At 45.4% G+C, this 26947-nt stretch overlaps 1 protein-coding gene across 1 annotated transcript in view; it reads right to left on the bottom strand.

Moving 5' to 3' along the window:
• The window catches only part of LOC120018111 (glycerophosphodiester phosphodiesterase domain-containing protein 5-like), a 98330-nt gene that overhangs the window by 11676 nt on the left and 59707 nt on the right, over positions 1-26947 (bottom strand). The window contains exons 8-11 of the mRNA XM_038961105.1: positions 24417-24562; positions 17504-17586; positions 14489-14639; positions 11654-11875 (exon numbers count right to left, since the gene is read on the bottom strand). Of these exons, the coding sequence (XP_038817033.1) occupies positions 11654-11875; positions 14489-14639; positions 17504-17586; positions 24417-24562 (602 nt within the window). The remainder of the gene's footprint in view (positions 1-11653; positions 11876-14488; positions 14640-17503; positions 17587-24416; positions 24563-26947) is intronic.

Raw genomic sequence — 26947 nt, 5'->3', positions numbered from 1 at the left:
TAGTGATTATGATTGATTGATTTTTATAAGATAAGTTTAATGCTAGCTAGCAACTTACCTTGGCTTCTACTGCATTCGCGTAACAGGCAGGCTCCTCGTGGAGTGGAATGTAATCAGGTGGTTAGATCGTTAACTGTAAGGTTGCAAGATTGAATCCCCCGAGCTGACAAGGTAAAAATCTGTCGTTCTGCCCCTGAACGAGGCAGTTAACCCACTGTTCCTAGGCCGTCATTGAAAATAAGAATGTGTTCTTAACTGACTTGCCTAGTTAAATAAAGATTAAACAAAGGTGTAAAAAATAAAATTAAAATAAACAAATCGGCCAAATCGGTGTCCAAAAATACAGATTTCCGATTGTTATGAAAACTTGAAATCGGCCCTAATTAAATCGGCCATTCCGATTAATCGGTCGACCTCTAGTTGTGAGGTCTGGGGTCCGCTCACCAACCAAGATTTCACAAAATGGGACAAACACCAAATTGAGATTCTGCAAAAATATCCTCCGTGTACAACGTAGAACACCAAATAATGCATGTAGAGCAGAATTAGGCCGATACCCACTAATTATCAAAATCCAGAAAAGAGCCGTTAAAATTCTACAACCACCTAAAAGGAAGCGATTCCCAAACCTTCCATAACAAAGCCGTCACCTACAGAGAGATGAACCTGGAGAAGAGTCCCCTAAGCATGCTGGTCCTGGGGCTCTGTTCACAAACACAAACACACCCCACAGAGCCCCAGGACAGCAGCACAATTAGACCCAAGCAAATCATGAGAAAACAAAAAGATAATTACTTGACACATTGGAAAGAATTAACAAAAAAACAGAGCAAACTAGAATGCTATTTGGCCCTAAACAGAGAATACACAGTGGCAGAATACCTGACCACTGTGACTGACCCAAACCTAAGGAAAGCTTTGACTATGTACAGACTCCGTGAGCATAGCATTGCTATTGAGAAAGGCCGCCGTAGGCAGACATGGCTCTCAAGAGAAGACAGTCTTATGTGCACACTGCCCACAAAATCAGGTGGAAACTGAGCTGCACTTCCTAACCTCCTGCCCAATGTATGACCATATTAGAGACACATATTTCCCTCAGATTACACAGATCCACAAAGACTTCGAAAACAAACCCAATTTTGATAAACTCCCTTATCTACTGGGTGAAATTCCACAGTGTGCCATCACAGCAGCAAGATTTGTGACCTGTTGCCACAAGAAAAGGGCAACCAGAAGAACAAACACCATTGTAAATACAACCCATATTTATGCGTATTTATTTTCCATTGTATACTTTAACCATTTGTACATTGTTACAACACTGTATATAGACATTTAACATTTGTAATGTCTTTACTGTTTTGAAACTTCTGTATGTGTAATGTTTACTGTTCATTTTTATTGTTTATTTCACTTTTGTATCTTATCTACCTCACTTGCTTTGGCAATGTTAACACATGTTTCCCATGCCAATAAAGCCCCTTGAATTGAATTGAGAGGCAGAGAGAGCGACCGACAGAGCGGCAGAGAGAGCGACCGACAGAGGGGCAGAGAGAGCGACCTACAGAGCGAGCGCGACAGACAGAGAGAGACAGACAGAGACAGACAGAGAGCGCGAGAGAGAGAGTTCCGGAGTTCCAAATTGAGCAGCAATTTACATGGTTTTTAGAGTGAAGTACATTGGAAAAAAGCAAAAGAAAACTGCAAGACTGAATTGGAGACAAAACAAGCAACAAACAAAGATAGGCTTTTGAAAAAGTAACTAATTTTCATAAAATTGTACAGTTATCTTAGCTAGCTGAATTGTTTACCAGTTGCTAAGCAGTTGCTAGGGACTCTCCTGGAAGAAGCTAGCTAGTTAACAAAGAATATCTAGTTAACAGAAGAAAAGAAAGACAAAATAAGGACAGAAGAAAAAGGACATCAAAGTGATACAGTCCTCTAAAGACACAAGAGACAATAATACAAGAAACAACGCTTCTATTGCAACATTGTTGCTATGGAAATTGCTTACCCACCAGACATCCAAACAGAAAAAGAAAGCTAAGAAAAGTTTAAAAGGTTTGTTGATGGGACAGAACCATGAATGCCTGTTTGCAGATCTTACCAGTTGCAAAACAAGAGCAAATTTAATTTTTAATACCAAACAAGGGCACATATGGAAAAGGGTTATTTGCAACAATTTCCATTTCTCAAAAAAAGAGAGGCATCAGCCAAGGATGTCAGATCAGCATTTGAGGAAGCTGACCAGAGCAACACGTATCAAACAGTAAACTTATATAATAATGGAACTGTATTGATACAAGGCAATGATTCAAGCCTCCAGGCTTTTGAGAATAGGTTTGCTACCCTAAAAGCAGAAGCTGAAATCATCTCAGAAACTGAGGAAAAAGTCAAGGATGGAGATGGAGAAAAGCAGGCCCCAACGGTCTCTGTGACCCAGCAAGAAGCCCTCAGTGTCCCTCTACCTACCTCACCTGCAGCAGACAGAGCCAAGGACATGCCTACAGAACGCCTACAACACAACGTTTCCACAACACCCTCTCTCTAGTCGAAGCAGAGGTCATAGAACTCAGAGAGAACAAGCTTCAAGAGGAGAACACTGTCCAGAAACTAAAAGAAGACATGGACCAGTTCAGGGAGGAGAGCAGAGCATCTATTGCTAAATTAGAAAGCAGAATGGACAAACTGAGTCAGACAAATGATGACCTCAGAGACCATCTGAGCACAACAAGAAAGAAGCTAGAACAGAGAGGTACATTGACACCCAATTTTTGCATCTGAGCTCCTAGAGAGTGTGCGGCTCTCCTTTATTTTTAAGTTTTCTACTCCGCTAGCCAGCACCTCGCCTAAATAGGTGTGCGTTTCTTTTTATTCTACATTGACACTCTCAACCAGCAGCGAGTCATTATGTCCTCTGCATCTAGAGAACATGTCCACCAGCTTGGCATAACACAAGCAGAACCTGAGACCAGCATGGCCTCCACCACACAGCCTGATGACACTGCACCAGCCTACCAGTCTGCTCCAGCCCAGATCAGCCAACCAGCGTCCCAGTCTGCTCTAGCCCATGTCAGCCTACCTGCTTCCCAGTCTGCTCCAGCACAGTGTGCTCCAGCCCAGGTCAGAATACCAGCCTCCCAGTCTGCTCCAGCCCAGGTCAGAATACCAGCCCAGGTCAGAATACCAGCCCAGGTCAGAATTCCCTAGACACCAGGTGTATATTCTGGTGTATTCTGGTGTCCTACAACTGACAGTGCAATGCAGCTACTCAGTCAGACCAGGATTGACACCCCCGACAACATCATCATCCACACTGGCACAAACGACCTTCATGCCAAAGGTGAAAATGTATCTGGGGCAGTGAGAAGAGTGGCAGAACAGATACAGGCTATGTTCCCAACAACCAATATAGTTGTGTCCACCCTCCTACCAAGAAAAGACTTCCCAGGAGAGTTGATCGACAAAATAAATCAACAGATCACTGTGGACTGTGCCTCACTGCTCAACGTCAGAACGGCTCACCACCCCACTCTGACATGTCAACACTTATACGATAATGTACATCTTGATCAGGACACTATCAGAACCTTTGCCAAGGACCTAACAGATGCAACACTTGGCAGGGACCCACACACCCATCACCCCAACAACAAAGGTCCCCCGCCCCACATTCTGAAACAACAGTACCTCCACCATCCCCAGGAGAAAAGAGCCAGACACGGCTTATTACAGCACAGCTCTACTAGACCAGACCCAACACAACACAGCTCTACTAGACCAGGCCCATCACAACACAGCTCTACTAGACCAGACCCATCACAGCTCTTCTAGACCAGACCCATCAGAACACAGCTCTACTGGACCTGGCCCATCACAACACAGCTCTGACCACTACTCCAGGGTCAGACAGAACACTGTCCTTCAGAGAAGTACACCACATGATGCATTCCACACCATGTATCATTCAGATCATCAGCCTACATTTGCTGAGGTAACCTCTGGCAAAAGACACCTAGAACAATCAGAGATTGGAGAGGTGCGCCAACTAATTTGCAGACTACTGAGCTAGACAGACCCTTTAATTCACACGCACACACAGGGTTGCAGATTGCATTGTACTTCTTTTTTGTGTAATCTTATTCCATTCTTATTAATTTGTTTACAACTATTCCTAATTTTATTGGCACTGGTATTCTAATAATAATTATATGTAATGGTGTGTGTATGCGCACATATGTATGTATGTATGTATGTGTGTGTGTATATGTGTGTGTGTATATATATATATATTATCTTGTTTATTTTCAATGTACTTTACTCAAACCACTGAATATCAGTTATTATAAATGAGATCATTAACTATCAGCTCTTGGAATATTCATGGCCGATACTCTTCACATTTTGGTTATAAAACAACAAATCCAGAATTGATTAAAAACATCAAGGGACAGGACATCATAATCCTACTGGAAACATGGTGTCGTGGAGACATAGATACTCAGTGTGTCCCTCAGGCTATAGAGAAAGTTTACTTCCATCAATCAAACATAAAAATGTTAAACGTGGCCGAGACTCAGGTGGACTCATCATTTGGCATAAGCAGGACTAAGCACTGAATGAAATGAAAAAAGGTACCAGTCACATTTGGCTAAAACTTAACAAAGGTACAATCTATTGTGACAATGACGTATACATATGTGCCGCTTATGCTCCTCCTTCAGATTCATCATATAATGATGATAAGTTTTTTGACAATCTCCATACAGAAATCATTGCATTTCAGGCAGAGGGTAAAGTGCCTCTTTGTGGAGATTTCAATGGAAGAACACGTTCTGAGCCTGACTACACTGGTGCGGGAGGTAACCACCACATATTTGGACACCCCTCCTTGTGCAGTAGCCCTATTATAAATAATAGAAACAGTCCTGACCAAATACTGAACAAAAAGGGGAAGGAGTTAGTGCATCTCTGTCGAGCCTTAGGCCTGTACATGCTTAATGGTAGAATCAGAGGGGACTCTTTAGGTCAGTTTACTTACTGCTCAGCTCTTGGGACAAGTGTAGTCGATTATGCCATCACTGACATTGACCCCTCCTCTATTAGTGCATTCACTGTCAGACCACAGACACCATTGTCAGATCAGTCAGATCAACGTGTTTCTTTAGAAATTAACCAGCAATATTCATTCAAAAAAACAATAAACTCTACAACATAAACCAATCGTACAGATGGGCTAAAAACAGTGCAGAGAGATTCATTGAAACATTGAACGCAAATGAAATGATGAACTCTATACAGTTTTTCAATAACTCACAATACCAAAACAATAAAGATGGTGTCAATTCGGCTACTCAAAACATCAACCGCATATTCCAAAAAGCAGCATCGAAAGCAAATTTGAGAAAACCAAAGAAATGCAACATCAGAAACAAAACACAAAATGTTTCTGAAAAATGGTTTGATAATGAATGTAAAACAATTAGAAAACACCTAAGACAAATGTCAAATGAAAACATAAGCAACAAAACAACCCAGAGCTACGCTATGAATACTTTGAAACTCTGAAACAGTATAAACAAACACTGAAACGCAAGAAATTGAATTATACCAACAAGACACTTGATGAAATTGAAAACGCAAATGACAAATCAGTTCTGGGACATGTAGAACAATTTAAGCACAACAAAGCCACAAGAATTAGCCATACAAGATGTAGGAATTTGGAAAACTTATTTTGATAATCTATACAAAAACATCCCACAAAAATACTTACAACACAACCAATTAGAAATTAAAGAAAAATTGAGCATCCTTGAATCAGTCATTAAAAACAACCAAAATCCATTAGATTACCCAATAACCCAACAGGAACTAAATGAAAAGCTCAAATCCATTAAATCAAAGAAGGCTTGTGGTCTAGACAACATCAGAAATGAAATGCTGAAAAACAGCAAACCTGAGTTGCAAGATGCTGTGCTTAAATTGTTCAACATGGTCTTAACTTCTGGCTGCTTCCCTGATGTCTGGAACCAGGGGCTCATCTCCCCTATCCACAAAAGTGGAGACAAATCAGACCCCAATAATTACAGGGGAATTTGCGTAAACAATAACTTGGGAAAGGTTTTCTGTAGCATTTCGAATTCAAGAATTCAAACCTTTCTTCAAGAAAAAAAATGTAATAAGTAAATGTCAAATTGGCTTTCTCCCTAACCATCGCACTACTGACCATATATACACACACCTTACACACACTAATTAATAAACACATCCACCAAAAAAAAGAGGGCAAAATCTTTGCTTGCTTTATTGACTTTAAAAAAGCATCTGATTCTATTTGGCACGAAAGGCTATTCTACAAAACTCTCCAAAGTGGGCTTGGTGGTAAGGTGTATGACTTAATACAATGTATGTACACAGAAAACAAGTGTGCAATAAAAATCAAAAACCAAAGAACATAATTATTTTCACAATGTCGAGGTGTGAGACAAGGCTGCAGTTTGAGTCCAAATCTTTTATATCAATGAATTAGCAGACATGTTGGACCATTCTCCAGCCCCAGGACTCACACTATTTGACACAGAGGTGAAATACCTGCTATATGCTGATGACTTGGTACTTCTATCACCAACCAAAGAAGGTCTTCAACAGAACATTAATATTCTAGAGCAATATTGCCATAATTGGGCCCTGGCAGTAAATTTCCAAAAAACGAAAATCATTATTCCCCCCCCAAAAAACAGATGTCAGAAACACAAATATAAATTCACCCTGAACAACACCATCATTGAACACACTATACACATTGTATGCAATAAAAATGAAATTGTTCAAAATCAACATCCCAATTATAATTTGGACCAAAATATTTGACAGTGTAATCCTACCAATAGCTCTTTACGGAAGTGAGGTTTGGGGGCCACTCAATAAACTGGACTTTAAAATGTGGGACAAACATCCAATTGAAGCCCTACAGGCAGAATTCTGTCGGAAAATCCTCCAAGTCCAGAGAAATACACCAACTAATGCATGTAGGGCAGAATTGGGCCGCTTTCCAGTAATAATGAAAATACAAAAAAGATCATTAAAAATGTTGGCTACATCTAAATTCAAGTACAAATTCAAGTGTGCAATTTAAAGCACTTCAAACCCAAGAGCTGAGCCCAGAAACGAGCCCTCAGTCAGCTGGTGTTGGACCTAACCAACCGAGCTGACACCAGCACTGCTTTAAAAGAAAGAATTCCAATAAACAAAATCATGAACCAATCAAAGGACTCATATTTACAACATTGGAAAAATTAAACAAAATCCCAAAGCCGACTAAATTGCTATCTGAACCTAAACGGAGAATATGAATTGGCTGATTATCTCTACTCTGTCAGAGATACGAAGCAGAGACAGACCCTTACCAAGTACAGGCTGAGTGACCACCGATTGGCAATAGAAACCAGCAGACATAAAAAGACATGGCTACCCAAAGAGGAGGGTGTATGTGGTCACTGCACGACAGGGGAAGTAGAGACAGATGCACTTTCTCCTTTACTGTGATAAATATTCCTCACAAAGAGATTCATTATTCACAGAAATGACTACATTTATTCCAAATTTTTACTTATTAAACCCAGAGGAAAAACTAAAAATACTCATGGGCGAAGGAGCAATGGCTCCTCTTGCAGCCAAATATGTATTTGCCTGCCATAGCCTGAGGGACACTGAATAATAACATCTGCATAGTAAGCAGTAACTTACTTTTTATTACTATTATTGTTATTACTATTATTATTGTTGTTTATCATTCCAAATAGTAGTAGTATGGGTAGTAATGGTAATGATAGCAGTTTAGTGATGGTGGTGGTAGTTGTAATGATGATGATGGTAGTTGTAGTACTGATGTAATGGTGAAGATGACCGTTATTTAGTTTAGTTTATTAATTCGACCATTTAAAAAAACAAGCACACATAAAACTTAAGCCATACATGCACATTAATAAAATCATCGAGGATATCACACAATAAAGTCTGGGACTTAATTCCATTGTGGTCCTCTTGAGACAAGATGGCTAGACAAAATCAAACAGTATGGCAGTGAAATAATAAAACAAAAACATAAAAGAAGAACATCTATCTCATCATTCCAGTTACATCATAGGGGTTATTCGTATGGGCACAGAGGACATCAAACATATTTTTACTTTATTTTTTAAAGCTGTCCAGAGAGGACGTTGTTTTTATAGGCAGAGGCAACTCATTCCATTCTGAGGCTCCAGTATACAAGAAAGTACCTTTCCCAGCATTACTCCTGAACCTGTATAAGCACACATCAGCAACACCTGATCTGGTGCTGTGATTGTGTGCATCCCTAACATGAGGAAAGTAATCACTTAAATATCTGGGAGCAGGACCATAAATACTCCTGTAAACCAAACCTAGTCTAATCTGGGACACCCTAGCCTCAACAGGCAGCCAGTTTAGTTCCTGAAAGCAGCTCCTGCCTATGTGAGTACGTGGACTCACCTTCAAAAACTACCCTGATAAACTTATTCTGGGCTATCTGGAGCTTCCCCTTCATAAGTTTAGATAAGCCCCCAAACCAGGAACTACTAGCATAGTCAAAATGGCATTGAATGAGGGCAGTAGCTAGCACTTTCATGGAGTCCTTATCAAGCAGCTTGGACTTTCTAACCAAAAACTTAATCCTGGCATTAACCTTCCCTAGCACCTTATTGGCCATAGTCACACCTCCCAAGCTACCATCAAGGATACATCCCAAGTAGCTAACAGAGGTTTTAGTAGTCAGCACCTCACCCCCTAACTCCACTCTGATTTCAGACAACCTACACAATTTAGGTCTGGATCCAAAAAGAATTGCTTCAGTTTTCCCTAAGTGCAGAGATAGCTTATTATCTCCAAGCCATTTGCTAATGTTAGTAAGCTCTGTGCTAAGTATGCTCTCCAACATAGTTTTACTTTTGTGAGACACCAGAAGTGTAGAGTCATCCGCATAAAGAAAAAGACAGCAAGAACAAGCATCTTTCATATCATTAATATACAATAAAAACAGCAGAGGCCCAAGCACACTCCCCTGCGGAACGCCACAACTCATTGGTTTTGCCTGAGACAGCGAACCATTAACCTCTACTACTTGTTCCCTTCCTGATAAATAGGACTTTACCCAGCCTAGAGGGATACTGCTTAACCCCAGTGCCTCCAGTTTGGAGATTAGGAGACAGTGGTTAACTGTAAAGGCCTTCTGTAGGTCAAGCAGTACCATTCCACACAGATTTCCCTCATCAATCTCTTTCCTGATGAAGTCAGTCAAGTAAAGTAGACATGAATCAGGAGTATGTTTTTCTAAAACCTGACTGAAAATCATACATTAGACCCTGTTTGTTAACATATTCATACATTTGCTCATGCTCTGTGCTTCATTTCTGTGACGTTTATATAGGACAAAATCATGCTGCTCTTGAGAGTTCTTACATTTCTTAAAGGCCTTATTCCTTGCTTGGATAGATTCTAGAATCTCATGATAAAACCAAGGGCTAGATCTCTGCTTTACCCTGACCCGTCTAATGGGAGCCATCACATCAAGGAATCTACATTTAAAGGCTTCCTAGGCACTGTCTACCCCTACACTATCTAGCACAGGTGACCAGTCAATTTTACCCACTTCCTCCCTAAACTTTTCTACATAATATTTTTTGAGTCCTGATTCTAACGGTTTTGTGACTCTAAAATATATCTTTAAAAATCCTCCTTGTGCAAAATGTAATAAAATGATCACTGATGCCATAGACTATTACTCCACTCTGCGATATTTTAGATTTATCAGACACCAATATTAAGTCAATTGTACTTTGCACTGTTTCACATATCCTGGTGGGATCTTTTATAATTTGGGTCAGAGCAAGTGATCTACAACAGTGCATAAATACATTGTGGGTTGGGCTATTCTTTTTGCAGACATCAGTATTGAAATCCCCTAACAAAATGATTTCCTTCAACAGCAAATCATTACAGTTTGACAACACAATTTCAAGACCCTCATAGAATGCATTCTGCTTGGGCGGCCTATAACACACCCCCAACAAAATCGGCTTGGTTTTGGGAAGGCAGATATCCAGCCAGACAATCTCCAGATCAGCGTTTAAATCTGATCTGACGTTAAAAGCAATGTCTGATCTTACAAGCGCACATATTCCCCCACCGTTCCGATCCTTCCTGACAACAGAGTAATTACTTATCTCAATGTCTGAGTCACAAACAGATGAATCCAACCATGTCTCAGTAAAACATAAGACACCCACCTCTGATTTGCAAACCAACAGGCGTATCTCATCGATCTTCAGTAGTAGGCTTCGGACGTTTAAGTGCACAAAATGTAAGCCCTTCTTCCCAAAGGCCTCATTGAATTCCCGATCCACTTGTAACTCGCCTCCCACTGCGCTGCCATCTTCCCACTGCCCTGCCTCCGGTGGCCTCTCTGTCGCCATGGAGCACCTCTCCCCAGGTGCCACGCCATCATCCTCACCACCATGTCCCCCGTCACTCGCCTCTGGTTGCCTGTGGACCCCCCCTCCTCCGGTGCAATCTCCACCCTCGGTAAGTCCTCTGGTCCCACTCCACCTTCAGTGCTCACACACCCCGTGGGTACAGCACACCGACAGCAACGGTAAGCTTCATTTACCCCATGTCCAAAGCTAGAGTTGCTGCATTTTAAATTAATCCACTGTGCGCATTCCAAACATTCCAAAGCTTTGCTGTTACTCTTTATCCACCGTTCGCAAGAGGAACATGGGTGCATAGGCCGTTTGATGGGGTTCGTGATAAAGTGAGGTTATAAGTTAGTTATAGTTTCATTTTCCATATTTATAATTATTACATTTCTACTATTGACTGTTACCATTTTATTGTTATTATTTTTGTATTTAATTTTGTATTATTATTTACTACCATTTCATATTTATTATTTGTTATTTAAATTATTATAATTTTAATACAATGTATATTGTATACATTGTTGCTTTGGCAATATTGACACAATGTTTTTCATGCCAATAAAGCAGCTTGAATTTGAATTTGAGAGAGCGCGCGAGAGCGGCCGGCCGGCCGACACAGAGCGAGAGCGGCCGGCCGGCCGGCACAGAGCGAGAGCGGCCGCCCGGCCGGCACAGAGAGAGCGGCCGGCCGGCCGACACAGAGAGAGAGCGACCCAGACAGAGCTCATATTAGTTATGTGACATGGATGTAGATGTGACATCAGATGATAGAGTAATGATTGTGACATTGATTGATGAGGCAATCTTCAGGTCAGCCTCAAGCTGACAGTTCCATCTCTCTACTATGAGTTGTGTTTTCCTCCTCTTGATTTCCATAGGGGACCGTGTCTGAGCCCTAACAAGGTTCTGTCCACTAACTAATAATAATAATAATAATAATAAATGCCATTTAGCTGACGCTTTTATTCAAAGCGACTTACAATCATGTGTGAATCCATTTTAAGTATGGGTAGTCCCGGGAATCAAACCCACTACCCTGGCATTACAAGCGCCATTGCTCTACCAAAGTACCACTATCTCAGTCGTGTACACTAGTGTTATCTTCCTCTACTACAACCCCCCAGGGGAACAGTGTGTGATGCCGGTCTCACCAGGTGCTGTGGAATCCCAGACAGGAGTATGACCTCCAGGGTATCGTTGATCCAGCTGTGGTAGCAGGGGTGTCCGTGCGGGGGTCGGCGCAGGTCGAACACAACTGTGTGGTTATGGATGGTGGCTAGCCTCAGCAGCTGCTCCAGACTACACACACTCTGGTTCCCCACCAGCATCACCTCCCTCTGAGCCATGGACTGGACCGTCCAGAATGGGTCATCCTAGAGGACAATGCACACAGGTACTCACAGTCAAGCTAATCAAGTTAGTGTATTTCTAGGTTTACATGGCAATCGTAATAATACATCACTTTATGAGATCAGGGTTTGGGTCAATTTTATTTTAACTCAAACCAGGGAAGTAATCTTGATTGATAAATTTACATCACCAACAAACTAACATGGTCCAAGCACACCAAGACAGTCATGAAGAGGGCATGACATAACCTATTCCCCCTCAGGAGACTGAAAAGATTTGGCATGGGTCCTCAGATCTCCACTTCATTAATGAGATTTCCTATCAGCCGAGTGGCAATGAAATGGACCCAAAGCATGGAGGAGAAATATAGGCCTAGTGAAAGAAAGGGTGGTGCGAATGTAGCACCACCCTACCTAGCGGGGGTGCGAATGTAGCATTCCTACCTAGCGGGGGTGCGAATGTAGCACTCCTCCCTAGCGGGGGGTGAAAATGTAGCACTCCTCCCTAGCGGGGGGTGCGAATGTAGCACTCCTCCCTAGCGGGGGGTGCGAATGTAGCACTCCTCCCTAGCGGGGGGTGCGAATGTAGCACTCCTCCCTAGCGGGGGGTGCGAATGTAGCACTCCTCCCTAGCGGGGGGTGCGAATGTAGCACTCCTCCCTAGCGGGGGGTGCGAATGTAGCACTCCTCCCTAGCGGGGGGTGCGAATGTAGCACTCCTCCCTAGCGGGGGGTGCGAATGTAGCACTCCTCCCTAGCGGGGGGTGCGAATGTAGCACTCCTCCCTAGCGGGGGGTGCGAATGTAGCACTCCTCCCTAGCGGGGGGTGCGAATGTAGCACTCCTCCCTAGCGGGGGGTGCGAATGTAGCACTCCTCCCTAGCGGGGGGTGCGAATGTAGCACTCCTCCCTAGCGGGGGGTGCGAATGTAGCACTCCTCCCTAGCGGGGGGTGCGAATGTAGCACTCCTCCCTAGCGGGGGGTGCGAATGTAGCACTCCTCCCTAGCGGGGGGTGCGAATGTAGCACTCCTCCCTAGCGGGGGGTGCGAATGTAGCACTCCTCCCTAGCGGGGGGTGCGAATGTAGCACTCCTCCCTAGCGGGGGGTGCGAATGTAGCACTCCTCCCTAGCGGGGGGTGCGAATGTAGCACTCCTCCCTAGCGGGGGGTGCGAATGTAGCACTCCTCCCTAGCGGGGGGTGCGAATGTAGCACTCCTCCCTAGCGGGGGGTGCGAATGTAGCACTCCTCCCTAGCGGGGGGTGCGAATGTAGCACTCCTCCCTAGCGGGGGGTGCGAATGTAGCACTCCTCCCTAGCGGGGGGTGCGAATGTAGCACTCCTCCCTAGCGGGGGGTGCGAATGTAGCACTCCTCCCTAGCGGGGGGTGCGAATGTAGCACTCCTCCCTAGCGGGGGGTGCGAATGTAGCACTCCTCCCTAGCGGGGGGTGCGAATGTAGCACTCCTCCCTAGCGGGGGGTGCGAATGTAGCACTCCTCCCTAGCGGGGGGTGCGAATGTAGCACTCCTCCCTAGCGGGGGGTGCGAATGTAGCACTCCTCCCTAGCGGGGGGTGCGAATGTAGCACTCCTCCCTAGCGGGGGGTGCGAATGTAGCACTCCTCCCTAGCGGGGGGTGCGAATGTAGCACTCCTCCCTAGCGGGGGGTGCGAATGTAGCACTCCTCCCTAGCGGGGGGTGCGAATGTAGCACTCCTCCCTAGCGGGGGGTGCGAATGTAGCACTCCTCCCTAGCGGGGGGTGCGAATGTAGCACTCCTCCCTAGCGGGGGGTGCGAATGTAGCACTCCTCCCTAGCGGGGGGTGCGAATGTAGCACTCCTCCCTAGCGGGGGGTGCGAATGTAGCACTCCTCCCTAGCGGGGGGTGCGAATGTAGCACTCCTCCCTAGCGGGGGGTGCGAATGTAGCACTCCTCCCTAGCGGGGGGTGCGAATGTAGCACTCCTCCCTAGCGGGGGGTGCGAATGTAGCACTCCTCCCTAGCGGGGGGTGCGAATGTAGCACTCCTCCCTAGCGGGGGGTGCGAATGTAGCACTCCTCCCTAGCGGGGGGTGCGAATGTAGCACTCCTCCCTAGCGGGGGGTGCGAATGTAGCACTCCTCCCTAGCGGGGGGTGCGAATGTAGCACTCCTCCCTAGCGGGGGGTGCGAATGTAGCACTCCTCCCTAGCGGGGGGTGCGAATGTAGCACTCCTCCCTAGCGGGGGGTGCGAATGTAGCACTCCTCCCTAGCGGGGGGTGCGAATGTAGCACTCCTCCCTAGCGGGGGGTGCGAATGTAGCACTCCTCCCTAGCGGGGGGTGCGAATGTAGCACTCCTCCCTAGCGGGGGGTGCGAATGTAGCACTCCTCCCTAGCGGGGGGTGCGAATGTAGCACTCCTCCCTAGCGGGGGGTGCGAATGTAGCACTCCTCCCTAGCGGGGGGTGCGAATGTAGCACTCCTCCCTAGCGGGGGGTGCGAATGTAGCATTCCTACCTAGCGGGGGTGCGAATGTAGCATTCCTACCTAGCGGGGGTGCGAATGTAGCATTCCTACCTAGCGGGGTGCGAATGTAGCATTCCTACCTAGCGGGGGGCGAATGTGGCATTCCTACCTAGCGGGGGTGTGAGTAACATTGTGGTACCTTGAGGAACCACTGGCCGGCATTGAGGCTGTGTAAGTCTGTCCAGTTAAAGGAGGAGGCATCATCCAGCTGTCTGGCAGGAAACACCTTCCCCACGTCTGTAGTCCTCCTCAAGGTGAGGTCTCGCATCAGAAACGGCACCCCGTCAAGGCTAGGACAGGAAAGAGTTAAACAGTCAGGTCTACCAATACAATAGTATATTCAGTGCCGTACAGTGTTGTTCAACATCATATGATCATCTTATTTCTCAGAAGTTTATATCCCCTGATATTTTGTGATTCTAAGTGGAAGTTCTGACAATTGAAATACTGAATGCTCTCTAGGGAAGCGCCAAAAACCTTCAATCATGAAGGGAAAAGACTAGAGCTGTTTGAGGCAAAACTCACATTACATGAAAGCTACTTTCATGTTGCTTGCTTCACCTTCACTTTGAATGCCAAATAATTTCCCCACCTTTTCAGTTAACCTCAGGTTGTAAGACATGGAAAACAAAAACACATTACCTACACTTGAAATTGTTAGTCAAATTCACAACTAGAATCACAACGCTTTCGTAAGATTGCATCCCAAGCAACTAAATCGGACCAAAAACATAATTTGTCTACATAATTTATGTCTATCATTCATTATCGTTTTCAGTGACCATATAGCGTGACTGAAACTTTCAATTAGTGCCTGAATGACCCCTGTCCCTTCGGGTGTGTGTGTGTACACGCATCTCTGGTCAGGAGGATGTATAGAGCCTGGCCCTGTTCAGGTTTCATTAGTCAGCTCCAGCATGAGCTCAATGCAGCCCAGAGCCCAGCCTACCTGTCATCAGCACGCACGTCTCCACCTCCCATTCATCTTAATTAGGGAGTGGAGGAATGTATACACACGCTAAATGAGCTTTCACTAACACAAAGGCACATACTGACAGAAACACACGTGGCTACATACCTACCGTTATGAATGTGTGATTGTAACACATCCGCCATACTGATCCTCAACACGGGGGCCTCTCAGGGGTGCGTGCTCAGTCCCATCCTGTACTCCCTGTTCACTCATGACTGCGCAGCCAGGCACGACTCCAACACCATCATTAAGATTGCCGATGACACAACAGTGTCTGATCGCCGACAACGACGAGAGCTTATAGGGAGGAGGTCTGAGACTTGACCGTGTGGTGCAAGGACAACAACCTCTCCCTCAACGTGATCAAGACAAAGGAGATGATTGTGGACTACAGGAAAAGGAGGGCCGAGCACGCCCCCATTCTTATCAACGGGGCTGAAGTGGAGCAGGTTGAGAGCTTCAAGTTCCTTGGCGTCCACATCACCAACAAACTAACATGGTCCAAGCACACCAAGACAGTCATGAAGAGGGCATGACAAAACCTATTCCCCCTCAGGAGACTGAAAAGATTTGGCGTGGGTCCTCAGATCCTGAATAGGTTCTACAGCTGCACCATCGAGAGCATCCGGACGGGTTGCATCACTGTATGGCAACTGCTCGGCCTCCGACCGCAAGGCACTACAGAGGGTAGTGCGTATGGCCCAGTACAGCATGCGGTAGCAGAGAGAAGGTCCAAGAGGCTTCTAAACAGCTTCTACCCCCATGCCATAAGACTCCTGAACATCTACTCAAATGGCTACCCAGACTATTTGCATTGCCCCCCCCTCCACCCCTCTTCTACTCTGCTGCTACTCGCTGTTATTATTTATGCATAGTCACTTTAATAACTCTACCTACATGTACATATTACCTCAATTACCTCGACTAACTGGTGCCCCCACACATTGACTCTGTACCGGTCCCCCTGTATATAGCCTCGCTATTGTTATTTTAGTTTACACCTGTTGTATTCAGTACACGTGACAAATAAAATTTGATTTGATAAACATGGCACAAAATGAAAAGCACACAGACACAGTTGTACCTGTAAGCATACATCTATGTGCGTACACATTCACACAGCATCCAACTCATTCAAACATCTCTCTATTGGATTTGCTCTTCTAGCTCATCTTGTCATGTCATCTAAAAACAGCCATGAGTCTATGAAAGTGCTGTCCTGGCCGCCGCCGCCACTATTACTGATGCTGATGCTACTACTGCTGATGCTACTACTGCTGATGCTACTACCACCACTGCTGATGCTGATACTACTACCACCACTGCTGATGCTGATGCTACTGATGCTACTACTACCACCACTGCTGATGCTACTACTACTGATGCAACTACTACCACCACTGCTGATGCTACTACTACTACCACTGCTGATGCTACTACTACTGATGCTACTACTACCACTGCTGATGCTGATGCTACTACTACTACCACTGCTGATGCTGATGCTACCCCCGCCGCTGATGCTGATGCTACCCCCGCCGCTGATGCTGATGCTACTACTGCCGCCGCTCCGCTACTAAAAACGGCCGCCGCCGCTCCGCTACTAAAAACGGCCGCCGCCGCTCCGCTACTAAAAACGGCCGCCGCCGCTCCGCTACTAAAAACGGCCGCCGCCGCTCCGCTACTAAAAACGGCCGCCGCCGCTCCGCTACTAAAAACGGCCGCCGCCGCTCCGCTACTAAAAACGGCCGCCGCCGCTCCGCTACTAAAAACGGCCGCCGCCGCTCCGCTACTAAAAACGGCCGCCGCCGCTCCGCTACTAAAAACGGCCGCCGCTGCTCCTACTAAAAACGGCCGCCGCTGCTCCTACTAAAAACGGCCGCCGCCGCTACCAAAGACATCGCTCCTTCTAAAAACGTCCGCCGCAGCCAAAGACGCCGCTGCTACTAAAACGGATGCTGCTACTGTTACTAAAACGGATGCTGCTCACTGAATGGTAATAAGCGGCTGAATCCTGGACAGGAAGCCCAGACCAGCATTATGACACTGGCTGACCTGTGCTTGGCTGTACTCCTCAATCAACTACCTTACAACAGACTTGACTTCTTGCCATCTTTCCCTGCAGCTCCCCATTGATCTAGTTTGGCTACACTGTGAGTCTCTTTCGGTGTGTGTGTGTACCTGATGGCCACGTCAGCCTCCAGCCCACTGACGTTCATCTGCAGAGCCCTCTGGAAGGACAGGATGGTGTTCTCTGGAGCCAGCTACCGACAGACAGAGAGGAACATCATCAGCACACTGTCTAGACGTATATTGATGTTTCATGGAAGTCAGAGACATTTCGTATACCTTACTGCAATCAGAGTTCACAGGTTCATATAGGTTTCAGAAGTTTAACACTCCTTTGAAACATGCCATTTTCCCACATGTTGTTGAGGTGGTGCTGGAGATGATGAAAATTAAGTATACATTTTTTTCAATTTCCCTTTAATATGGGTGTGAGGAAATGGAGAATGTATTCCAGTTAAAAGTAATGAGTTATGAGCTCATAATTATTATTGATAAACAACAGACTATTGAACACATACTGACTGGTGCAATACAAGATACTAGGGCACATTGGTCGAACTAATAATGGTCAGTGATACTGTAGGTCAAACTGTCTAATACTGTGAGGGGACTGTACACCTGGGACAAGCAATGTAAAGTGCTGCTGGGAAACAGAGTGGGTCATGTGGTGTGTCCTGGGGGAGTTCAGGTTTTTAAGATTTAATTCCTCCACAGCATTTAACTTCTGGGGTGATCAACTACTCCAACATGCCCCAACCGGTTGGCTGGGGAGCATCTGTCTGCAGTTCGCTGGATGGATGGGTCATGTTTTTGTGTATGCGAGTCGTTAGGACAGGGTATCCCAAACTAGGGGTCGCCTGATTTGAAAATGGGGTGGCGAAAGAAAACTTGCGCTTGGTTCATCGAACCCGGGGTTACATCAGTAACCTCCGGTAGCTGTTATATGAGGTTGTAATGAACAGAGCGGTTTCTGTTCTCTTCCTACGAATGTATCTCTATCTTTTCAATGGTTTAAGCTCCAAATATTATGAACCCATCACTGAAAGACATGAATCTCAGGAACAGGTAGGTACGTACCGTTACCCTCTACTATGCCCACAAGCTGTTAGAACCGAGAGGACAAGACCAAGCACTAAATTAGACTGGGGTAAAAATAACATCTGTAACCACGTTACCATCCACAGTTTTATGCAAGTAAAGCACTGTATAAAAAAAAGAAATCACAACAGCTGTGATGGAAACAGGATGTTTCGATACAATATTATGAACGTTAACAGGTACATTTGTTCGTTCAACATGGTGGGCTCTTTTTGTGTCCGTAAAATGTATTGTGGAAACACCTTCATGCGCAAATATTGATTTGTGCACTGTATCTGCAAGCGGTTGGCTAGAGCACATGTGTCAAGACCAGAGTAGGAACATTTACTATTTAACGCAACAGTTTGTGAAAAAACTATCTGTAGAGTTGAAAATGCGATGGGAACACACTGAACATACAATTTTTATTCGGTACATCAAAACAGAAGCAAAAAACGACCTTGTGTGCGTCCACATGACGCAATCATTTTTATCAGCAACAAGTCCGTCTGAAAGAAAATGCGCATATTTTCTTTATGCAGATTTTTTTATATTCGCACAAAAATCTGTTTGATGGAAACCTAGCTCATGATGTTATTTTCTACACAGAATATCATACGTCATTGCCTGATGATCTTCTGAACTTCCCAATAGCTTTGATGCATTTCAAATCAAATCAAAATATATTTGTCACGTGCACCGAACACAACAGGTGTAGAACTTAGTGAAATGCTTACTTACAGGATCTAACCAACAGTGCAATTTGTAAGTAAAAAATAGTTATTAGGTGAACAATAGATAAGAAAGAAAAAAACAACAGTAAAAAGACAGTGAATAATAACAGTAGCGAGTCTATATACAGTAGCGAGGCTATATACAGGCACCGGTTAGTCTGGCTAATTGAGGTAGTATGTACATGAATGTATAGTTAAAGTGACTACGCCTATAAACGAAGCAAAAAAAGAAACGTCTATTTTTCAGGACTGTCTTTCAAAGATAATTCGTAAAAATCCAAATAACTTCACAGATCTTCAATGTAAAGGGTTTAAACACTGTTTCCCATGCTTGTTCAATGAACCATAAACAATTAATGAACATGAACCTGTGAAACAGTCACTAAGACACTAACAGCTTACAGACGGTAGGCAAATAAGGTCACAGTTATGAAAACTTGGGACACTAAAGAGGCCTTTCTACTGACTCTGAAAAACACCAAAAAGAAAGATGCCCAGGGTCCCCGCTCATCTGCGTGAACGTGCCTCAGGCATGCTGCAAGGAGGCATGAAGACTGCAGATGTGGCCAGAGCAATAAATTGCAATGTCCGTACTGTGAGACGCCTAAGGGCGTGGTAGACCACGTGTAACAACACGTATCTGTCCCGCAGGTGTGATGTTCGGATGTACCGATCCTGAGAATTGCAATGTCCGTACTGTGAGATGCCTAAGGGCACTACAGGGAGACAGGACGGACAGTTGATTGTCCTCGCAATGGTAGACCACGTGTAACAACACGTATCTGTTACACGTGGTCTACCATTGCGAGGACAATCAGCTGTCCGTCCTGTCTCCCTGTAGTGCCCTTAGGCGTCTCACAGTACGGACATTGCAATTCTCAGGATCGGTACATCCGAACATCACACCTGCGGGACAGATACAGAATGGCAACTGCCCGAGTTACACCAGGAACGCACAATCCCTCCATCAGTGCTCAGACTGTCCGGAATAGGCTGAGAGAGGCTGGACTGAGGGCTTGTTGTAAGGCAGGTCCTCACCAGACATCACCGGCAACAACGTCGCCTATGGGCACAAACCCACCTTTGCTGGATCAGACAGGACTGGCAAAAAGTGCTCTTCACTGACAAGTCACATTTTTTTCTCACCAGGGTTGATGGTCGGATTCGCGTTTATCGTCAAAGGAATGAGCGTTACACCGAGGCCTGTACTCTGGAGCGGGATCGATTTGGAGGTGGAGGGTCCGTCATGGTCTGGGGCGGTGTGTCACAGCATCATCGGACTGAGCTTGTCGTCATTGCAGGTAATCTCAACGCTGTGCGCTACAGGGAAGACATCCCCCTCCCTCATGTGGTACCCTTCCTGCAGGCTCAACCTGACATGACCCTCCAGCATGACAATGCCATCAGCCATACTGCTCGTTCTGTGCGTTATTTCCTGCAAGACAGGATTGTCAGTGTTCTGCCATGGCCAGTGAAGAGCCCGGATCTCAATCCCATTGAGCACGTCTGGGACCTGTTGTATCGGAGGGTGAGGGCTAGGGCCACCCCCCCCAGAAATGTCCGGGAACTTGCAGGTGTCTTGGTGGAAGTGGGGTAACATCTCACAGCAAGAACTGGCAAATATGGTGCAGTCCATGAGGACGAGATGCCCTGCAGTACTTAATGCAGCTGGTGGCCAAACTAGATACTGACTGTTACTTTTGATTTTGACCCCCCCTTTGTTGAGGGACACATTATTCCATTTCTGTTAGTCACATGACTGTGGAACTTGTTCAGTTTGTCTCAGTTGTTGAATCTTGTTATGTTCATACAAATATTTACACGTAAAGTTTGCTGAAAATAAACACAGTTGACAGTGAGAGGACGTTTCTTTTTTTGCTGAGTTTATGATAAACAGAATAGCAGCAGCGTAAAAAAAAGGTGTTGGGGGCGGGCACAATACAAATAGTCCAGGTAGCCATTTGATTACCTGTTCAGGAGTCTTATGGCTTGGGGGTAAAAGCTGTTGAGAAGCCTTTTGGTCCTAGACTTGGCACTCCGGTACCGCATGCCATGCGGTAGTAGAGAGAACAGTCTATGACTGGGGTGGGTGGGGTCTTTGACAATTTTTAGGGCCTTCTTCTGACACCGACTGGAGTAGAGGTCCTGGATGGCAGGCAGCTTAGCCCCAGTGATGTACTGGGCCGTACGCACTACCCTCTGTAGTGCCTTGAGGCCGAGCAGTTGCCGTACCAGGCAGTGATGCAACCAGTCAGGATGCTCTCGATGTTGCAGCTGTAGAACCTTTTGAGGATCTGAGGACCCATGCAAAATCTTTTTAGTTTCCTGAGGGGGAATAGGCTTTGTCGTGCCCTCTTTAGGACTGTCTTGATAAGTTTGGACCATTCAAGTGTGTTGGTGATGTGGACACCAAGGGACTTGAAGCCCTCTACCTGCTCCACTGCAGCCCCGTCGATGAGAATTGGGGAGTGTTCGGTCCTCCTTTTCCTGTAGTCCACAATCATCTCCTTAGTCTTGGTTACATTGAGGGATAGGTTGTTATTCTGGCACCACCCAGCCAGGTCTCTGACCTGCTCCCTAAATGCGGTCTCGTCATTGTCGATGATCAGGACTACCACTTGTGTCGTCTGCCAACTTAAATGGTGTTGGAGTCATACCTGGCCACGCAGTCGTGGGTGAACAGGGAGTACAGGAGGGGACTGAGCATGCACCCCTGAGGGGCTCCAGTGTTGAGGGTCAGCGTGGCAGATCTGTTGCTACCTACCCTCACCACTTCAAACCATATATTGTCTTCAGATTGAAATACTGTCAAAAATAGACTGATTTGTAAGACTGCTATAGCCCAAATAAAAAAGTTAACATTGGCCGTTGATTAAATAACTTTTTTTACATGGTGGGGGTCTCACATTATTTTTAGATCAACATGGGGTCGTGGGCAAAAAAAGTTTGGGAAACACTGCATTATGAGTTGAGGCTTTTGGCAACAGCATGGGAATTTGCCATATACTAGGCTTATATCCAGTCACACAGTGTCTGGCTGACAAGTCAAACATATCAAGTCAAACACATAAAGCAGGCGTGGGCTCATACTAGCACTGTTTAGTAGCATACAGTGCATTCGGAAAGTATTTTGTTACATTACAGCCATATTCTAAAATTGATTAAGTTTTGTTTTCATTTAAGTCATTTAGCAGACGCTCTTATCCAAAGCGACTTACAAATTGGAAAGTTCATACATATTCATCCTGGTCCCCCCGTGGGGAATGAACCCACAACCCTGGCGTTGCAAGCGCCATGCTCTACCAACTGAGCCACACGGGACCACGGTTTTCCTCAATCTACTACACACAATACCCCATAATGACAATGCAAAACTGTTTAGAAATTTGTAACAACAAAAAAACATAAATCTCATTTATATAAGTATTCAGACCATTTACTCAGTACTTTGTTGAAGCACCTTTGGCAGCAATTACAGCCTAGAGTCTTCTTGGGTATGACGCTATAAGCTTGGCACCTGTATTTGGGGAATTTCTCCCATTCTTCTCTGCAGATCCTCTCAAGCTTTGTCAGGTTGGATGGGGAGCGTCGCTGCACAGCTATGTTCAGGTCTCTCCAGAGATGTTTGATCGGGTTCAAGTCCGACCTCTGACTGGGCCACTCAGGGACATTGAGACTTGTATGGAAGCCACTCCTGCGTTGTCTTGGCTGTGTGCTTAGGGTCGTTGTCCTATTGGAAGGTGAACCGTCACCCCAGTCTGAGGTCCTGAGCACTCTGGAGCAGGTTTTCGTCAAGGATCTCTCTGTACTTTGCTCCGTTCATCTTTCCCTCAATCCGGACTAGTCTCCCAGTCCCTGCAGCTGAAAAACATCCCAACAGCATGATGCTGCCACAACCGTAGGGATGGTGCCAGGTTTCTTCCAGACGTGACACTTGGCATTCAGGCCAAATAGTTCAATCTTGGTTTCATCAGAGAATCTTGTTTCTCATGGTCAGAGTCCTTTAGGTGACTTTTGGCAAAATCCAAGTGGGCTGTCATGTGCCTTTACTGAGGTGTGGCTTTCCGTCTGGTCACTCTACCATAACGGCCTGATTGGCGGAGTGCTGCAGAGATGGTTGTCCTTCTGGAAAGATATCTCATCTCCACAGAGGAACTCTATGGTTTCTTGGTCACCTCCCTGAAAAAGGCCCTTCTCCCGATTGCTTAGTTTGGCTGGGCGGCCAGCTCTAGGAAGAGTCTTGGTGGTTCTAAACTTCTTCCATTTAAGAATAATGGAGGCCACTGTGTTCTTGGGTACCTTCAATGCTGCAGATGTTTTTTGGTACCCTTCTAGATCTGTGTCTTGACACAATCCTGTCTCAGAGCTCTACGGACAATTCCTTCGATCTCTTGGCTTGGTTTTTGCTCTGACATGCACAGTCAACTGTGGGACCAAATATAGACAGGTGTGTGCCTCTCCAAATCATGTCCAATCAATTGAATTTACCACAGGTGGACTCCAATCAAGTTGTACAAACATCTCAAGGATGATCCATGGAAACAGGATGCACCGGAGCGCAATTTCAAGTCTCATAGCCAAGGGTCAGAATACTTATGTAAATAAGGTGTTTGTTTTTTATTTTTAATACATTTGCAAAAATGTCTAAAAACCTGTCTTCACTTTGTCATTATGGGGTGTTGTGTGTAGATTGATGAGGAAACGTTTTTTAAAAAAAATCAATTTTAGAATAAGGCTGTAACGTAATAAAATGTGGAAAAAGGGAAGTGGTCTGATGCATTCCGAACGCACTGTATATCTATATCTGCCTGGAGAGAAATGCAGCATAACATGATATGAATTAAGAAAACAAGTGAAGAAATGCTAGACATGGAATCATATGAAATATTTATTCTATAGGTTAAGTGCTCTCACATACAGTAGCCTATATCTTCCAGATAGTGCTTACACAAAGCCCAGAAGTCTGTTTACCATCTATTCCTGGGCTATTTTCAGCTTAGGTCCAGAGGGTCATTAATACACTAGAATAGCCCTAGATAGTGTGAAGGAAGTGAGTGGGGGGAAATATAAACTGTTGGCCAGCATGATTTCTCTTGTGCCCTCCATGAAGGTTACATCTCTGTGGGTCTGTTATTGTATAATCTAGATGCAAAACGTATGAGGTGCCTCCCGTTACATGCCCTCGGATTGGGCAGCTGGTTCAGCTGACTCACCATGGGTGCGCCCTGGTGGCCAATGACGTCAGGGCGTGGTGTGAGGTTGGCGTGGTCCATGATGCAGGGGGAGGTGATGGAAAGGGGGGCCATGTAGAGGCCCAGTAGAACACTTAGGTAGAGCAGGAGAACCACCACCTGAAACCCTGGGGAGGGGGTAGAACACAACATAGATATAGAATGAATAGAAACCCTGGGGAGGGGGTAGAACGCAATAGATGTAGAATGAATAGAAACCATGGGGAGGGTGACGAATAAAACATAGAATGAATAGAATACCCAAGTATATAGAATAGCTATGGCCGAAAGGCTCAATGTCATGGAATACTTTTTTGCTCGTCACGGTTGTCTATTGTACGGAGATGGTCAAGGACAAATAAATAGCACACCTGAATATAGCTTCTTTATGTGCAAGAAGACAATTCACAGAATGTTTCGAAACATTTTACACGGCCAGTTTGGGTTGAGATACAGTACCAGTCAAAAGTTTGGACACACCTACTCATTCAAAGGTTTTTCTTTATCTTTACTATTTTCTACATTTTAAACTCAGCAAAAAAACATCCTCTCACTGGCAACCGTTTTAATTTTCAGCAAACTTAACGTGTAAATATTTGTATGAACATAAGATTCAACAACTGAGACAAACTGAACTAGTTCCACAGACATGTGACTAGCAGAAATGGAATAATGTGTCCCTGAACAAAGGGGTGGTCAAAATCAAAAGTAACAGTCAATGCAGCTGGTGGCCAAACCAGAGACTAAGTACTGCAGTGCATCTCCTCCTCTTGGACTGCACCAGATTTGCTAGCTCTTGCTGTGAGATGTTACACCACTCTTCCACCAAGGCACCTGCAAGTTCCCGGACATTTATGGGGGGAATGGCCCTAGCCTAACAGGTCCCAGAAGTGCTCAATGGGATTGAGATCCGGGCTCTTCGCTGGCCATGACAGAACACTGACAGTCCTGTCTTGCAGGAAATCACGCACAGAACAAGCAATATGGCTGGTGGCATTGTCATGCTGGAGGGTCATGTCAGGATGAGCCTGCAGGAAGGGTACCACGAGGGAGGATGTCTTCCCTGTAACACACAGCGTTGAGATTGCCTGCAATGACAAGCTCAGTCCGATGATGCTGTGACACACCGCCCCAGACCATGACGGACCCTCCACCTCCAAATCGATCCCGCTCCAGAGTACAGGCCTCGGTGTAACGCTCATTCCTTTGACGATAAACGCGAATCCGACCATCATTCCTGGTGAGACAAAACCACGACTCGTCAGTGAAGAACACTTTTTGCCAGTCCTGTCTGGTCCAGCGACGGTGGGTTTGTGCCCATAGGCAACATTGTTGCCGGTCATGTCCTGCCTTACAACAGGCTTACAAGCCCTCAGTCCAGCCTCTCTCAGCCTATTGCGGACAGTCTGAGCACTGATGGAGGGATTGTGCTTTCCTGGTGTAACTCGGGCAGTTGTTGTTGCCATCCTGTACCTGTCCCGCAGGTGTGATGTTCGGATGTACCGATCCTGTGCAGGTGTTGTTACACGTGGTCTGCCACTGCGAGGATGATCAGCTGTAGCGCCGTCTTAGGTGTCTCACAGTACGGACACTGCAATTTATTTCCCTGGCCACATCTGCATTCCTCATGCCTCCTTGCAGCATGCCTAAGGCACGTTCACACAAATGAGCAGGGACCCTGGGCATCTTTCTTTTGGTGTTTTTCAGAGTCAGTAGAAAGGCCTCTTTAGTGTCCCAAGTTTTCATAACTGTGACCTTATTTGCCTACCGTCTGTAAGCTGTTAGTGTCTTAACGACCATTCCACAGCTGCAGGTTCATTAATTGTTTATGGGTCATTGAACAAGCATGGGAAACAGTGTTTAAACTCTTTACAATGAAGATCTGTGAAGTTATTTGGATTTTTATGAATTATCTTTGAAAGACAGGGTCCTGAAAAGGGACGTTTCTTTTTTTGCTGAGTTTAGAATAATAGTGAATACATCAAAAGTGTGAAATAACACCTATGGAATCATGTAGTAACCAAAATTGATAAACCAATCAACATATTTTATATTTGAGATTCTTCAAAGTAACCACCCTTTGCCTTGATGACAGCTTTGAACACTATTGGCATTCTCTCAACCAGCTTCACCTGGAATGCTCTTGAAGGAGTTCCCACATATGCTGAGCACTTGTTGGCTGCTTTTCCTTCACTCTGCGGTCCAACTCATCCCAAACCATCTCAATTGGGTTGAGGTCGGGTGAGTGTGGAGGCCAGGTCATCTGATGCAGCACTCCATCACTCTCCTTCTTGGTCAAATAGCACTTACACAGCCTGGAGGTGTGTTGGGTCATTGTCCTGTTGAAAAACAAATGATATTCCCACTAAGTGCAAATCAGATATGATAGCATATCACTGCAAAATGCTGTGGTAGCCATGCTGGTTAAGTGTGCCTTGAATTCTAAATAAATCACTGACAGTGTCACCAGCAAAGCACCCCCACACCTCCTCTATGCTTCACGGTGGGAACCA

The sequence above is a fragment of the Salvelinus namaycush genome, chromosome 23, assembly GCF_016432855.1.
Source record: "Salvelinus namaycush isolate Seneca chromosome 23, SaNama_1.0, whole genome shotgun sequence".
Classification (NCBI taxonomy): domain Eukaryota; kingdom Metazoa; phylum Chordata; class Actinopteri; order Salmoniformes; family Salmonidae; genus Salvelinus; species Salvelinus namaycush.
The sequence above is the reverse complement of the archived record's forward strand: the minus strand, read 5'-3'. Positions and strand labels throughout refer to the sequence as shown.